This window comes from Orcinus orca, chromosome 7 (assembly GCF_937001465.1).
Source record: "Orcinus orca chromosome 7, mOrcOrc1.1, whole genome shotgun sequence".
NCBI classification, from domain to species: Eukaryota; Metazoa; Chordata; class Mammalia; order Artiodactyla; family Delphinidae; genus Orcinus; species Orcinus orca.
Window position 1 is genome coordinate 102,206,082 of NC_064565.1, and position 15,932 is coordinate 102,222,013.

At 53.0% G+C, this 15,932-nt stretch overlaps 2 protein-coding genes across 3 annotated transcripts; one reads left to right on the top strand and one right to left on the bottom strand.

The window, feature by feature from the left end:
- Nucleotide 1: 1 nt before the first annotated feature.
- Nucleotides 2-3,782, top strand: STK16 (serine/threonine kinase 16). Of its 2 annotated transcripts, XM_004262693.4 has the most exons (8): nt 2-141; nt 507-696; nt 1,506-1,725; nt 1,976-2,109; nt 2,301-2,421; nt 2,547-2,642; nt 3,050-3,171; nt 3,287-3,782. In XM_004262693.4, exons 2-8 carry the CDS (start codon nt 611-613, stop codon nt 3,423-3,425), a joined length of 918 nt encoding a protein of 305 aa, XP_004262741.1. In that variant the 5' UTR covers nt 2-141; nt 507-610; the 3' UTR covers nt 3,426-3,782. The 2 variants fall into 2 exon arrangements, with proteins under 2 accessions (XP_004262741.1, XP_012387794.1); XM_012532340.3 differs by lacking the exon at nt 2,547-2,642.
- A 1,459-nt stretch (nt 3,783-5,241) lies between these two features.
- Nucleotides 5,242-9,366, bottom strand: TUBA4A (tubulin alpha 4a). Its single transcript, XM_004262692.3, has 4 exons — nt 9,224-9,366; nt 7,226-7,448; nt 6,766-6,914; nt 5,242-6,286 (listed from the first exon to the last, which is right to left on the bottom strand). Exons 1-4 carry the CDS (start codon nt 9,224-9,226, stop codon nt 5,315-5,317), a joined length of 1,347 nt encoding a protein of 448 aa, XP_004262740.2. The 5' UTR covers nt 9,227-9,366; the 3' UTR covers nt 5,242-5,314.
- Between the last annotated feature and the right edge of the window lie 6,566 nt (nt 9,367-15,932).

The window sequence follows — 15,932 nt, forward strand, 5'->3', positions numbered from 1 at the left end:
GCACCGGGCCTCTCAACTCCACGCCCCCACATCGTCTCGGTGCCCAGAGGTTGCTAGCATACTACGGGCCGTTACACAGGCGCGGGCTGATGACGTCATCGCTGTTTCCGGTGTCTGGCGCTTCCCTCCAGCCGAAGCCAGGTGAGTTGGGAGTCCAGGCTGGCCCACCCTGGGCTCAGCGCGCCGAGACTGGGGTGGGCCCTGCAAGTGGTGGGTCCGGGCCTCGCTCCTCCCCCCCCCGGAACCCCCCCATGACCTGCCTTTGCAGCCCAACGGGCGTGGGAGTGGGAGCCGCCTAAAGGTGGGCGGGGGTTGGAGAAAGTGGCCTGGGAGTCGCCGCGGGGCCTGAGGCTTTTAGGCACCTGACCCCAGCCTTCTTGGAGCCGGCGTTGCCAGGGCCCGTTTTTTCTAGGTTCCGAGATGTGGCCCTGAGCGCTCCATGTTGCCACTTTAGGGGTTTTCTGGATTGTGCCCGGCCAGCGACCCTGCCGTTCTTTTCCTTCCAGCATGATCCGCTGGACCCCCAGCGACTTGCCTGAAAGAGACCCCTCAACCTGGACGAACCCTTTGGCAGCCCCAGACCGTCCTTGAGGAGGATGACTGAGACACTATGGGCCACGCGCTTTGTGTCTGCTCTCGGGGAACTGTCATCATTGACAATAAGCGCTACCTCTTCATCCAGAAACTGGGGGAGGGGTGAGTGTTTGGAAATCATTTGACTAGTCCCTAGGGTTATGGTGTTTGAAGGACAGCAGTCTGCACATGATAGGGGCACAAAAGTTTTATGCCTAGCCTCTGATTCACCTGACAGAGCCCAGCTACTGTGGTGGTCAAGAAAGTGGATTGTGGAGCCAGGCTTCCTAGATTCACCATGTATGGCCTTGATAAGCCATAGTTTCATCTGCCTTTTGGAGCTAATTATGCTTTACTTGTAGGGCTGTGAGGACTAAACCAGATACTGCGTATCAAATGTCTCCCCTACGGCCTGGTTCATAGCACTTGATAAATGGTGACTGTTATTTATTTAATATTTATGGAGCATCTGTCATGTGCAGAGCCCTGCATTAAGATCATAGCACCTAGGGGCTTCCCTGGTGGCGCAGTGGTTGAGAGTCCGCCTGCCGATGCAGGGGACACGGGTTTGTGCCCCGGTCCGGGAAGATCCCACATGCCATGGAGCGGCTAGGCCCGTGAGCCATGGCCGCTGAGCCTGTGCATCCGGAGCCTGTGCTCCTCAACAGAGAGGCCACAACAGTGAGAGGCCTGCGTACCGCAAAAAAAAAAAAAAAAAAAAAAGATCATAGCACCTAAAAGGTGACTCTGTCCCTGGTCTTGAGCTCAAAGTATAATAATCTTCAGACTTCTTTTTAGAGTCACACCTTGGGAGGGTTGCTACTAAATGGGAAAGACACCACCCCGCCCCACCCTTCTCCCCAGGGAATTCCTCTGGGTCCAAGCAGTGTGGGAAATGACCGTGGTCCTTCACTGACCCCTTTGGCCCACAGTGGGTTCAGCTATGTGGACCTAGTGGAGGGGTTACATGATGGACAGTTCTACGCCCTGAAGCGAATCCTGTGTCATGAGCAGCAGGACCGGGAGGAGGCACAACGAGAAGCAGACATGCATCGCCTCTTCCATCACCCCAACATCCTTCGCCTTGTGGCTTATTGTCTGAGGGAGCGAGGCACTAAACATGAGGCCTGGCTGCTGCTACCCTTCTTCAAGGTCAGAAAGTCTCCTGGCTGTGGAGGGGGTTGCAACAGAGCCACCTGCCAAGGGCTGTGTAAGCGGTCAAGCACGTTGGGAAGCAGAGAACATGTTCTGGTTTGACTACTTCAGATTTGGGGTTTAAGGAACCCAGATGGGGCTGTGGGGTGTGTGGTGAGATGGTTGATAGGCTTTGTCATGGGGAAGGACTCAGGCTCAAGGAGCAGAGGCTAAATAAACATCAACTGTGGGGAAACTTGTTTTGCAGAGAGGTACGCTATGGGATGAGATAGAACAGCTGAAGGACAAAGGCAACTTCTTGACTGAAGAGCAAATCCTTCAGCTGCTGCTGAGTATCTGCAGAGGACTGGAGGCTATTCATGCCAAGGGTTATGCCCACAGGTCAGTGGGAGGCTCCTGTGTACCTGCTGGGCAGAAGGGAAGAGACTCATCAAGAGAAATGAGAGGTCTCTGCTCTCCTCCCAAAGAACAGCCCCCATGATTCTTTTGCGCCCCCCCCTCCCCCCCCCCCCGCTCAGGATTCCAGCCTTCCTGTCCAAGGACGCTCATGGTTCATTTCCACTTTCCTGCAGGGACCTGAAACCCACCAATATCTTGCTTGGAGATGAGGGGCAGCCAGTTTTAATGGACTTGGGTTCCATGAGTCAAGCATGCATCCACGTGGAGGGCTCCCGCCAGGCTCTGACCCTCCAGGTAAGAGTCTCTAGGTTCCTTTGCCTACCTGTTCCCCATCCTCAACCCCTTCTGGTGCGTGCCCCAATTTGGTCACATGACCATGACCTGTGCCCCACTTTTGAGCTCTGGGGCCACTGTTCCAGGACTGGGCAGCCCAGCGGTGCACCATCTCCTACCGGGCCCCGGAGCTCTTTTCCGTGCAGAGCCACTGTGTCATCGATGAGCGGACTGATGTCTGGGTGAGGAGGATGTGGGTGGGAATCTGGGTGGGGAGGAGTGCTGCTCTGTACCTACTGTGGAGTAGAACAGGTCTTTGGTTTCTAGCGCATGGGGCCCCAGGAACCACGTATGTCCTCATCCGCCCTCGACTCTCTTCCTGGAAACTGTCACTGACACTGTACTCAGTTGCTCAGGAAGTGGTATAATCCTGCCCTTTGAACAGGGTGAGTACAGCTAACTGTCAGGGCTAACAGGCAGTGTCCAAGCACAGGGTGCAGAGGCCTCCAGCTAACTCGCAGTTTCTCTGGGCCCTGGTGGTGTCATGTGACTGAAGTCCGCATATTGTAGTTTCCTTTCACTACAGAATTAAGGGGAGCGATATCATCTACACTGGTCCCCTTCCAAGGAATAACCAAGTTATGCTTAGTCCCTAGGCTGTGTGCTATATGCCATGATGTTTGGGGAAGGCCCTTATGACATGGTGTTCCAGAAGGGTGACAGTGTGGCCCTTGCTGTGCAGAACCAACTAAGCATCCCGCAGAGCCCCAGGTGAGCAATGAAGGGGGCAGCAAAAGCAGTTCAGACTCCTCCCAGCCGTTTGCGGGGCTGGAGCTGTAGCACAGGGGATGGCTGCCCTCATCACCCTGCCCTCCTTCTTCTACAGGCATTCTTCAGCCTTGCGGCAGCTGCTAACCTTAATGATGACTGTGGACCCGCAGCAGCGCCCTCATGTTCCTTTCCTCCTGAGTCAGTTGGAGGCACTGCAGCCCCCAGCTCAGAGCCAGCACACTACCCAAATCTGAACAAACCAGTGGCCATGTTGAGAAGGTGGCCCTGTGCCTTGGGAAGAAGCTCCCACCCCTTAGTGGAATCTCCATCCCTTCTAACCAGGACAGCTTTCTTGTAGTTGGGGGCAGCTGGGGGGTGGGGACAGTCAGCTCAGTCTTCTGTCTCTGATTCTGCTCCCTTACGCCCAAGAGCAACAACTGGACTGGGGGCCTGACTGGGTAGTGGTGGGTGAGGGTGGGGAACGGGGAAAGGGGAACTGACAGAATCTGGTAAAGGCTCTGAGCAGGACTGCTGAGCTTACATCATGATCTGCCTCCAAATCTGGGAGCAGGAAAATGTATGAATAGAAGAATAAAGTGAAAGTAGCTTGGTGTGATCTTAGTTTCATTGTGCCTGGAGTGAGAGAAGAGGTGCAGGGGGCCGAAAGTCTGGTTGCCATTTCCAAGGGAGAGCCTGGAGAGAAGAGGAACTGGCGTAGCATCAAGAATGGCGTGAGTTCATCATTCCACGTACGTAGGCAGGTGTGCCTACCTTAGATCTGGCTGGTTGGTGGTGGGCAATACTTCTCCTAGCTTGTCTTATTCAGAAACTTCAAGATGCTCTGGTTTGAGCTGGCTTCTATGCCAAGAACTGTGACCAGGGCCGCCTTAAGCACCCTCAATTCGTACTTTCATTTCTTCATTCCCAGGGCTGGGTAGCTTAGTCAGAGCAGCCCGGCTGGTTTTCCAGGCAACGGCTTCTGGGTGGAGACACCTGAGGAGTCTTTGGGACAGCTACATGACGGGTCTCTAGCCTCTGCCTGGGAGCAAGGGGAGTGGAGGTGGCAGCCATTTTGGCCCAGAATCTCTCCCAGATGGTTCTAGTTCACACATGGTTAATGATTAATGAGGCCAGTGTGGTGTGGCAGTATCCAGCTGCCACTTCCTGCTTACTCTGCTGAGTAAACAGGGGCCCTGCCCTTGCTGGGCTTGAAAGCTGTTCCCCTGGGAAGGGCACTGTGTTCCTGAATCACCAGGGAGGGGAGGCAAGGGCAGGGTTCGCATCTCCTGCTCCTGAGATTGAAGCTTCTTCCCCGCACTGTGCCCACCCCCAACTGCTGACGTCAGTGTGGGTCCCAGGGTGCCTATTAGCAAAGTTGAAGTTTTCCCCAGGGCCCTGGCAGGAGGCTCCCACCAGCTAACACAGAGGCTGAGGCCAGAAAGAAAGCACAAACAGAGGGGAAATGACCTGACTTTTAATGGCACAACCCTAGGCCCCAGCAAAGCAGCAAGACCAACAGTAAGCTTTGCAAAGCTGCTAGGAGGTGCAGTGACACAAACAACTCTAGGAGATCGCCCTTGTTCCCTCCCATCCCCCAAGCTTATGACTAGGCTCCATGCCCAGGAACTCTGGGCCAGCTCAGCCCCACTCCCAAGCCCTTATAATGCACAAAGGTACCTGGGCCAAGCCTTGCTTCCAGAGTCAGTGAATGCAGAGCAGCGGGAAGAATAGGGTAGCCGTCTAACTCTCAAATACAGAAACTGCTGGGCTTAAACTCCTACTTGGAACAGAAGTGAAGCCTCAGATCCTTTAACAGCTCATGGCTGGACAGACAGGTCCAAGACTTGGTCCTCATCTCCCCCCTATCCTGGGCTCCTCTAGGATCATACACGGGGTCATGTTTCCTGGGCCTGGCAAGGAAGGTCTTTCTTTCCTGGCCTGAAGGTCTCACTTTCAGCCATGGAAGGGAAAAAGTCATGAGCAGCACATAGTGAGGGCAGCAGCAGAAGCAGCAGCAGCACAAAAGGGGAAGAGGCAGCAGAAGCTTAATCACTCACAGAGGGGACAAGAAACCGTGCAAGGAGACTGTTTATTTCGAAAGGATTTTGCAATAAACATAGTGAGTGGACTCCAGGCAGCTGTTCTATTCTTCTCCCTCATCCTCGTCCTCATAGGAGTCGATGCCTACTTCCTCGTAATCCTTCTCCAGGGCAGCCATATCCTCCCGGGCCTCGGAGAACTCACCCTCCTCCATGCCCTCGCCCACGTACCAGTGCACAAACGCCCTCTTGGCATACATCAGGTCGAACTTGTGGTCCAGGCGGGCCCAGGCCTCAGCGATGGCGGTCGTGTTGCTCAGCATGCACACGGCACGCTGCACCTTGGCCAGATCACCCCCGGGCACCACAGTGGGGGGCTGGTAGTTGATGCCAACCTTGAAGCCCGTGGGGCACCAGTCCACGAACTGAATACTGCGCTTGGTCTTGATGGCAGCGATGGCGGCGTTGACATCCTTGGGCACCACGTCTCCACGGTACAGCAGGCAGCAGGCCATGTACTTGCCGTGACGGGGATCACACTTCACCATCTGGTTGGCAGGCTCGAAGCAGGCATTGGTGATCTCTGCCACCGACAGCTGCTCGTGGTAGGCTTTCTCTGCAGAGATGACTGGCGCATAGGTGGCCAGGGGGAAGTGGATGCGAGGGTAGGGCACCAGGTTGGTCTGGAACTCCGTCAGGTCCACGTTGAGGGCCCCGTCGAAGCGCAGGGAGGCCGTGATGGAGGAGACGATTTGGCTGATGAGGCGGTTGAGGTTGGTGTAAGTCGGGCGCTCGATGTCTAGGTTGCGGCGGCAGATGTCGTAGATGGCTTCGTTGTCCACCATGAAGGCACAGTCTGAGTGCTCCAGGGTGGTGTGGGTGGTCAGGATGGAGTTATAGGGCTCCACCACAGCTGTGGACACCTGTGGGGCTGGGTAGATGGAGAACTCCAGCTTGGATTTCTTGCCATAGTCAACAGAGAGCCGCTCCATCAGGAGTGAGGTGAAGCCAGAGCCAGTGCCCCCTCCAAAGCTGTGGAACACCAGGAAGCCCTGAAGTCCTGTGCACTGATCAGACTGAAAGGCAAGAAAGTAAAGAGCAATGTGGGCAGGGAAGGGGCCTGAGGAACTCTTATCTTCTGGCTTCACAAACGCCTAAAATTTCTCAGGAGTCAAGGCAAAGACTAATGAGTATCCCATAGCTGCAGCATGCTCTGGGACATGTACAATTAGAGATGACCCCACGAAATGGATCTGGGAGGGCTTCCCTGGTGGCGCAGTGGTTGAGAGTCCGCCTGCCGATGCGGGGGACACGGGTTCGTGCCCCGGTCTGGGAAGATCCCACATGCCGTGGAGCGGCTGGGCCCGTGAGCCATGGCCGCTGAGCCTGCGGGTCCAGAGCCTGTGCTCCACAACGGGAGAGGCCACAGAGGTGAGAGGCCCGCATACCGCAAAAAAAAAAAAAAAGAAAAGAAAAAGAAATGGATCTGGGAAAAAATGTTTCTGACCATTAGCATCCTCTCAAACGCTCCCTTCCTTCCATCCCAAGTTCTCACCAGCTTGCGGATTCGGTCCAGTACAGGGTCAATGATTTCCTTGCCAATGGTGTAGTGACCACGAGCGTAGTTGTTAGCAGCATCCTCTTTCCCAGTGATGAGCTGCTCGGGGTGGAAGAGCTGTCGGTATGGGCCATTTCGGATCTCATCTGGAAGGGCATAAACCACATCATTAGGGCAGAAACCACAAGGCTGTGCTCAGCACGTACCTCCCTCCCCCAGCCTGGTAACTGTGGTCAGATGTATGGAAGAGCTCATCCTTCTGCCAGCCTGAGATACCAGTGTGTGTGGGAAACCCAGACCTGCTGCCCAGGCCAGCCTGCAATCAGCTTGCCTTCTTTAGCTTCCAGCAGGGCAAGGGGTTTTTAGGGCCAGGAAAGCCAGGTCTACACACCCTCTCTCCAGAGAGAAGCTTAGAGTCACTTTCCATCCCCTCAATTCCACCCTCTCTTCCTCTCACCGATTACGGTGGGCTCCAAATCCACAAAAACTGCCCGGGGCACATGCTTTCCAGCGCCGGTTTCACAGAAGAAGGTGGTGAAGGAGTCGTCCCCTCCACCAATGGTCTTGTCACTGGGCATCTGCCCATCTGGCTGAATCCCATGTTCCAGACAGTAGAGCTCCCAGCAGGCATTGCCCATCTGAACACCTGCCTGCCCCACATGGACAGAGATGCATTCACGCTGAAGGATAAAGAGAGGGGACATGGCATAAGCTCCACATACATAAGTCCTTACCTCATGAGCCTCTCTCCCACCCTATCACCTGCCAGTTAGGATCACTCAGTTGGCAAAAGTGGAGGCTTGGGGCTGGGCAGAGGTCAAAGAGGCTGGCAGCCTGCCCAGGCTCCCCTGCATAGGACTTTCCAACTGGAGGCACCCAGTAGGGCAGGCCAGTCCCTCAGCCTACTTCTCCGTTGGGACCTTGTCAAGTAAGAGCTGTGGCTCCACATGACCCTGCTACATTCACAGGACACTCAGGGAGGACACAGAGGGCAAGTGCGTATGAGACAGGCAGACACTGCAGTAACTGAGACAAGGACAAGCGATTTTTCAGCTGTTCCCAATCCCTACTCCCACAAATCAGCTTCTCAAGAGCCTGAGGAGGGACAGAAGGTTTTCCGGAGCTATGAATTTATAGCTAGAGGTTCCCAGCTTGATTAGTTCTTTGCTCTGAGGATGGAACAACTAGTATTTCGTATAACCCTCTTCCCCTTTCATTCTTTCGGGCTGCAGAGGTGTCTCAGCCTTCCAGCCAGGCGTCAACTGACCACGCTGGCCAGCAGGATGCCCTCCCCCCACCGCCTTTCAAGCCCGTCTGGCTGCGCTCGTCACCTCCACCCCCACACCCTGGGTGTCTTCACCACCTTCGTCCACTGCGGAGCCCTCACCGAGACTGCAGAGAGCAAAAGACGGCAGGCGCAGGCAATACGGGTTGTGGGTACTGGGGCACTCGCTGCCCTAGGCTCATCCCTGCCAGTGTGAAATTAACCTCTGAAGAGCCAAAGTGGTGCCACGCAGGGCCGGCGCAGCCTCCCTTTTCGAGACCGAAATGGCGGGGTGACGGTTTCCAAATACCGAGAAAAGGAAGCGGAACCTGCGGTGAGGCCCCAGAGGTAACCGCCTTGCCCTGGGCAGGGTGAGCGCCATCCTGAACCTTGGCCCTGCATTCGCCCCCCCCGCCCCTTCTAGATTCTTTCCAGTTACATCCCGGCGGAAAGCGAGGATTGGATTTCGGTCCCGGTCCCTAGGCTATAAATACCACCCCCCTACACACACCTCTTTCCCCTCCCCCCAACCTGGCCCCGGCCGCACTCTCGCTCAGCGCCAGCTGTCTCTGCCCGTCCGTGCACCCTGATTCCGGCTGGAGAGAATCCGGCTCGCCTGACTAGGCTGAACCCCATTCTCGCCACCCCTCCAGGATCAGAAGAGGGGTGCTGAGTCACAGGGGACTGTGGGTAGGAGGGATACACACACAGTCGGAGGAAAGGGGGATGCTGCACCAAGTAATCTGACCCCCTCCACCTTCTTGCGCCAAGCACGTGTTTGGTCAGTTCCGGGGACCGGGAAGTGAGGGGGAGGCTAGGGGCGGAGGGCAGCCAAGCGGGTCTCCTCGCCGGCGGAAAGGACTGGGCACGGGACCGCGTGACTCCCCTCAGGAGAATTAGGGCACAAAATGCTTGGTGGAGCAGGAGGGGATTCCAGGAGGACTCCTCTCTGCTCGTGAAGAATCCCACCCCACTCCACTCCCTTCCCCAGCCTCCGAAAGTGGACAACGTGGTTCAGCCAAAGTCACCGGGAGGGGGTGGGGTGGGGGAAATGCACCCCCCCACCCCACTCCCCCAACTCCTCGAGACCAGGAACTTCGGATGGAGGGCTCCGAGCATCCCGGGAGGGAGGTTCCCCGAAGAAGAGGGGCAATTAAGGGACGGGCGAGATGCCGGCAGGGCCGCACTCACCATGGTGAGTCCAGGCGGTGGGTCTCACGTAGAGTCCGGGTGACGGGTCTCAGTGAGAACTGCGCTAGCTGCAGTGCCGCACCGCTCTTATACGCGGGGGGCGGGCCCACGCGCTCCGACCTCCCACTAGGAGCTGGGCAGCCCATAGGCCACGCCCCCAAAAGATAGGCGGCCCGGAGGGGTGGGGCCAGGGCGAGTCCCCTCCCCCTGGCGTGCCCCCGTCCCTCACCTGTCCCGCGTGGGTTACGGGTAGCGACCGGAGCTTTAACCCTTCGCTCCGGGTTTTGAGCCGACACTCAGACCTCCTGAGCTCCGCTGTTGGGACGCAGGGCGCAGTGCCAGGACGAGTCTCGCCACCTGCGTCATGGGGGCGCCTGTGGCTCAGGTGTTCTGACTTAGGGCGGGTGCTGTAGAGACTGTTTATCCGAAGTGGCTGTAGCCAGCCTTCGCCGGTGCCCTCCCCGACCCGCCTCCCTGGAGGCTCCGGCCAACTGCCTGGCTCTGGCCTGTCCCCCAGGAACCCCTTGCACCTGCAAGCGGCCTGCTGGTCCCCGGCCGGGATGGCTGGCCTTCGCCAACGCCCGTGGGCGGCCGAGGACCAGGAGCTGCACAGCCTGAGCCCCAGGTTGCCGATCCCTTAGGCTGCTCCGCGGAGCCGAGCCCCACAGTCTGTCTGCGAGGGCCGACCCCCGGAATCTCCTGCGGCTCGCAGGCTACACGCCGGTCAGTGGCCCCGTCATCAGCGCCGTCACTATTAGCCGGCCCTCGCCATCGTCACCTGCCCGTTTTCCTGCTGCCAGAACTGCCTGAGCTCTGGACCGAAGCCCTCAGTACCTGGATTCGCATCTTGACTGCCCTACGTGACCTTGGGCAAGTGACTTAACCTCACTGAGTCCTTGGCATTTTCACCGGTGAGACAATGATTCCACCCCCAGAAAGCATTGTTGTGAGGTATCCTAACGTTTGTTGACTCCAAAGAGGAAAAAAGGAAATGGAGATTCAGATATCATGGCTGATTTTGACTTCCCCACCCTCTTCTGTCCCTAAGCCATAGGCAGGATCTGCGACATGCATCTCAACGCCCTCAGAGCTCAGGTGGAGGTCTCAGCTGAAGCTATTCCTTCTTTTTACGTTTCATTTCCATTTCTTGCAAGAATGGGCTTTTCAATCTACTTCTTCTTTCCCTTGCATGCCTTACATTTTCTAGCTGTCTCCCTTCACTGGGGAAATCATCAGAAGTGCCCTATGTGCCTATTGGTCACATTAAGAAACCTGTCTCCCAGGCTAGTCACTTAGAAAGGATTCACCTGCCTCTCCTATCAGAGTGTTTCCTAGGGCCAGAGCTGCCTGACAGAACAACACATCAGGATAAAATAACTAGCAATGGCAACTTTCTACCAACAAAATAGCTAATCGACACCTTACTTAGGCAAGGCATGGAAAGGAATACAGTGAAATATGACAAGGTCTCTTTTCCCAGTAGACTAACCATATGGTTGGGAGAACAAGACTCATTCATTAAAAAGAAAACTGGCAAGGGCATACAATGAGGCTGCTTTGGGAAATGGGGTCATGGTCTCTACAGAGCAAGGAGCCTTGGTGATTACAGAACACACGGCCTCTTGCAGACCTTCCCTGGCCCTCTTTTTTCCTTGTGCACCCCAACCCCAGCAGAATGAATATTTTAAGAAGATTGCGCTATCTTAGGCAAAATCCAAAACCTATTTGCCCTTCAGGTTCAGCTTCTTTCTTTGTAAAACTGGGATAATAACTTCGGATTGTGAGGACCAGATGAAGTGAGGGATGTGTACATACACAGCAAAGCACCGTGTATGCAGTTGTCTGGACTCTTAGAGCATTTTATTCATTTATTTTAGCGTGTGTAGCATATCATGCTGCAGTTATTCTTGTACACGTCCATCTTATTAGATAGCGACCTTGTTGAAGGTAAGGATTGTGTCTTATTCACTTTTGTGTCCGTAGCTCCTAGTATGGCGCTTAGCATGTGGTAAAGATTTGCTAAGTGTGTGTCAGGTGAATTTTTTCACTACAGAGATGGGACTAAAATTAAGGTGAAACTCTAAGAAGTCAGAAGTTTCAAATTAGCAGCCTGGAGGCCAAATTTGCCCACAGTGTTAACCCCCATAGCATTTAGAATATGAAAAAAATCAGGAATTGTCTTTGGGGCATCCCCAAAGACCACCCCTATGTTAGGAGACTTGCCAAACAGACTCACAGGACTCAGCATAAACTTGTACTCACAGCTAAGGTTTATTACAGTGATGTAGGAACAATACACAACTGGATGATAAGGGGAAGAGACACAAGCAGAGTCTGAAGGAATCTATGCCCTCTCCCTCCCATAAGGGCTCACACAGTGTACTCTTCCTCCAAAATGAAAATGGGACAATGTTTCCCTGCAGCGTTTCTGCCCAAGAAAGCCCGTTAGAGACTCAGCACCCAAGGTTTTTAGTGGGGTCTGGTTGCATAGGCACCTCTGCCTTGCACTTACCAAAATTCCAGACTCTTTAGAAGAAAAGCAGGTGTTCAGCATAAATCATATCGTTTACACACACCATCTAGGCACAATGAACCATCCTTATCAGTTAGCTGTTGACTGGGCACACTCTAAGAGCCAAGTTCCCAGATGCCAGCCAAGGGCCAACCTTGCGAGCAGGCCTTTCTAAGTCTCAGTTCTGCTATGTTAACTCTTTTCTGCACGATCATGTAAAAATCCAGATTTCCAGCTTATCTTGAAAAGAATTGGAAGATATGACTATTCTAGGCCTGCATTCCCATTTAGCAATTGTGATAGGCAGAATAGCTCCCCACCAAGATGTCCACATCCTAACCCCTGGAATCTGTGACTATGTTACTTTACATGTCTTTTTGGATGTGATTAGGGTAAAGGTCTTGAGATGGGAGATTATTCTGGATTTTCTGGGTGGGCCCAAAGTAATCACAAGTGTCCTTATAAATGGAAGAGGGAGGCAGGAGAGTCAGAGTCAGGGAAGGAGAGGTCAGAGTGATGGCTTTCAAGATGAAAGGAAGCCATGGTAAGGAATGTGGGCAGCCTCCAGAAGATGGCAAAGGCAAGGAACATATTCTCCTCTAGAGTCTTTAGAAGGAAGACAGCCATACCAACACCTTGAGTTTATCCCTAAGCAGCCTTCCAATTCCAGTGTGTGGGGCAGGGGGCTTCCCCACACACCACCAAGCAATTCTCAGACACCAGCAGGGTGTTCAAGAATACAACTCAGGGCTTCCCTGGTGGCGCAGTGGTTGAGAGTCCGCCTGCCGATGCAGGGGACATGGGTTCGTGCCCCGGTCCGGGAAGATCCCACATTCCACGGAGCGGCTGGGCCCATGAGCCATGGCCACTGAGCCTGCGCGTCTGGAGCCTGTGCTCCGCAATGGGAGAGGCCAGAACAGTGAGAGGCCCGCGTACTGCAAAAAACAAAAAACAACTCTATTCTGCCACTTTCTGCCTGGAGATAGCATCAGATTCCCCGATTAAGGGTTTGGTCCTACAAGACTGTCACCCACTCCCCACTTAAGATGCCAGTCGCTAGGCCAGGTTGTTGCCTATGCTTCTGACCCACCAGCTACAAATTGGAAGTTCCAACAGCCCCCTCCAATTCAGGATACCAATCACAAGTCCAGGTTGTTACCTGTCTTTCTGACTGACCGGCTGTAAATTAGAGGTTACCATTACTTCTTCCTTGGGTTCAATTAATTTGCTAGAGAGGCTCACAGAGTTCAGAGAAACATTCTACCTACTAGATCACTGGTTTATTATAAAAGGATATAAGCCAGGAGCAGCCAGATGGAAGAGATGCAGAGGGCAAGGTACGGGGAAAGGGCATGAGCTTCCATAGCGCCAGGAGCGCCACTCTCCCAGCACCTCCATGTGTCCACTATCCTGGAAGGTCTCCAAACCCCATCCTTCTGAGTTTGGATGGAGGCTTCATTACATAAGCACGACTGATTAAATCATTGACTATTGGTAATTGAACTGAATCTCCAGCTGCCCGCCCCTCCCAGGAGGTCAGAAGCGGGTGGTGGGACTGAAATTTCTAACCCTCTAATCACTCAGTTGGCTCCACTGGCAAGCATCCCCCCTCCTTAGGTGGGTCCAAAAGTCACCTCATTAACATAACAAAAGACACCTTGATCACTCTCAACACTTAGGGAATTCTCAGGGTTTGGGGAACTGTGAGCCGGGAGGAGTGGACAAACACCAAATAATATATAAGAAATATATTTTGGTCATCTGAGTAACCATATATATTGTTTTCTTTTAAATCATAATACTGCAATCTCTATAAGACCAATTTTGGACTTCTGACCTCCAGAACTGTGAGATAATAAATTTGCGTTGTTTTAAGCTATTAAGTTTGTAGCAATTTCTTACAGCCTCCATAGGAAACCAATAGGCAACAAATGCAGCTGGGTGGCGGCTACTCTCTTAGGATGGGCAACAAGCTGCTCCACTTCAGGCAGCCCTCATCACTCTGTGTCTCCCTGACACAGAAGACCAGTGCCTGTTGCCATTTAGCATCATATGCTCAACCCACATCACACATTTACATTACGCTGGCCCCTGTAGCAAGGAGTTCACAACCACTGAGCAGGCCTCCTGGCAGGAAAAATGGAGAAGACAAAGTTTCAGGGAGACATGCCCAAGGCGTGTTAGTGGAACATAGATTCTGCTTCTGATTGTGCATGTGTGTTTGTGCACCCTCATGTGTGTATGTGCATGGCTGTGAGAGTGTATGTATCTTCTCAGGGTATATACAGATCCCCTGAATTAGGGCATAAACTCCGGGTAGGTGTGCAGGTAACAGTCCATATTACCAGATGGAAAACTCTTAGACATTCACATGTACAGAATCTAGAAGACGATGCCAGGCACTTCTTCACTCTTCCTCATGACGCATTGCTTAGTCCATTTACCCTACATGGATGTCCATTCTCTCTTTGGATCGCTCTCCCTCTTCACCATGCCCATTGTTATCTCTGTCTTTTCTAACTCCTTCTCAGAGTCTCACTACAACCTTGGAGCAGTGCAGCAAGGTCATCAAAGTTTAAAATGTCTCCATTGATTCCATCTGGGAGAGGTGGAGCTGAGCCTTGGTGCACATCCTTCCACTTTTTCAGATGGAGCATCTACCAGCTGTCCTCCTCCTCACAGACCCATCTTTCCAAAGGAATATCTCCATGTCTTCTCTCCTTCTTGCTGTCCACGCAGACCTGGTTCACATGCTCCACTTAGATGTTCTTGCCAAGGTTTCTAGACCTCCATCTTGCCAAAGCCAAAGGTCACGTCTCTCTCTTCATCGTTCTCAGCCTCTCAGCAGTATTTGACATAGCTTATCCTTCCCTTACAGTGTTTTGTAGTTCAAGCACTTCCTTCTTGCCTTCGATGACACCTCCCCTTCTGGTTTCTGTTCTGGCCACTCCTTTTTGGTGGTCTTTGATGGTTTACCTCTAAAGGGCATTCCCCATAGCTCAGTCCCAGGCTCTCCATGTGCTTTTCTCCCTGAAGGAGCAATCATTGAAGGTGGGTGATGAGTATATGGGGTTTTATTATGTTATCTCTACTTTGGGGTATATTTTTAAGTGTCCTTAATAAAAAGTGATTGTAACATATTTAGGGTTACTCAAAAAAAAATACCTAGAGTATATACATTGCCAAACGGAAGTGCAAGAACTGAACAAAAAGAAAGACATATCACCTATACGTTGATGGCTCTCAAATGTATACCTCCACTTTGGACCTCTCCTCTAAACTTCAGATTCACATGACTCTTTGCCTTCTTGACATCATACCTTGAAAGCACATTAGACAGCTCAACATAACACATTCAAAGTAGAACTCTCAGTATACTACCCTCATCCCACTCCCTGCCAAACCTGCTTCTATCCTAGGCTTCCGAGTCTGAGTCAACAACATCACCTTCCACCCAAGTGCTTAGGTAAAAACCTAGGATCATCCTGCATTCCTCTTTCCCTCTCTCCTTCCCCTCTTTTATTAGTAAGAATGTTTTAGCTTCAAGTAATGGAAAGCCTAACTACCAGCAGCTTAAACAATGGGTACAATTATTATCCTACAAGAAGCCTTGAGTGTAGGGTGGGTCCAGGGTGGATTCAGTGATGTCACCAAAAAGTCCGGTATTTCCAGCTTTCTGCTCTGGCATCCTCAGTGGGCTGGCGGCATCTTCTCTCCTAATCACAGGATGGCCGCAGCAGCTCCAAGTATTATGCCCTCATATGACACCATCCTAGGGCGGGAAGGGGGTTTGGTTTCCTCCCACATCTCTTTTTATCAGGGAGAAAAACCTTTCCTTAAAGCACCCGAGCAGACTTTCCCTTATATCTCACTGGCCCCAGGCCTAAACTAGTCACTGGAAGGAGGGAATGGAACTACTAGGAATGGTTTGGACTAACCTTTACTTAGCCCTAGGTCTAGGGAAAGGCCAAGTGGAAGTTACCAAGTTGGGCATGACCAAGTAGAAGGGTGAATAATTATACAAAATCAGGACCATGCCAGCAAAGAAGAAGTGGAGGCAGGGGTCAGGGGAGGCTGTTGGTGAGGTCTGCACACCCCAGATTAGCATGTCCTATCACTTTACTTCAAACCCAGCTACTTCCCCCATCCCCACTCTAGTCCAAGCCACCAGCCCCTCATTTCTGGATGTCTTCCATA

What these genes read in the sequence shown, in the direction of transcription:
- STK16 (XM_004262693.4), top strand. Translation starts at nt 611, where the DNA reads ATGGGCCACGCGCTTTGTGTCTGCTCTCGGGGAACTGTCATCATTGAC. An exon ending in TGCTGCTACCCTTCTTCAAG is followed by an intron (nt 1,726 to 1,975) that starts GTCAGAAAGTCT and finishes CTTGTTTTGCAG; the next exon opens with AGAGGTACGCTATGGGATGA. An exon ending in GCCAGGCTCTGACCCTCCAG is followed by an intron (nt 2,422 to 2,546) that starts GTAAGAGTCTCT and finishes CCACTGTTCCAG; the next exon opens with GACTGGGCAGCCCAGCGGTG.
- TUBA4A (XM_004262692.3), bottom strand. An exon ending in TTTGGAGCCCACCGTAATCG is followed by an intron (nt 6,915 to 7,225) that starts GTGAGAGGAAGA and finishes ATGCCCTTCCAG; the next exon opens with ATGAGATCCGAAATGGCCCA. An exon ending in TGGACCGAATCCGCAAGCTG is followed by an intron (nt 6,287 to 6,765) that starts GTGAGAACTTGG and finishes CTTGCCTTTCAG; the next exon opens with TCTGATCAGTGCACAGGACT.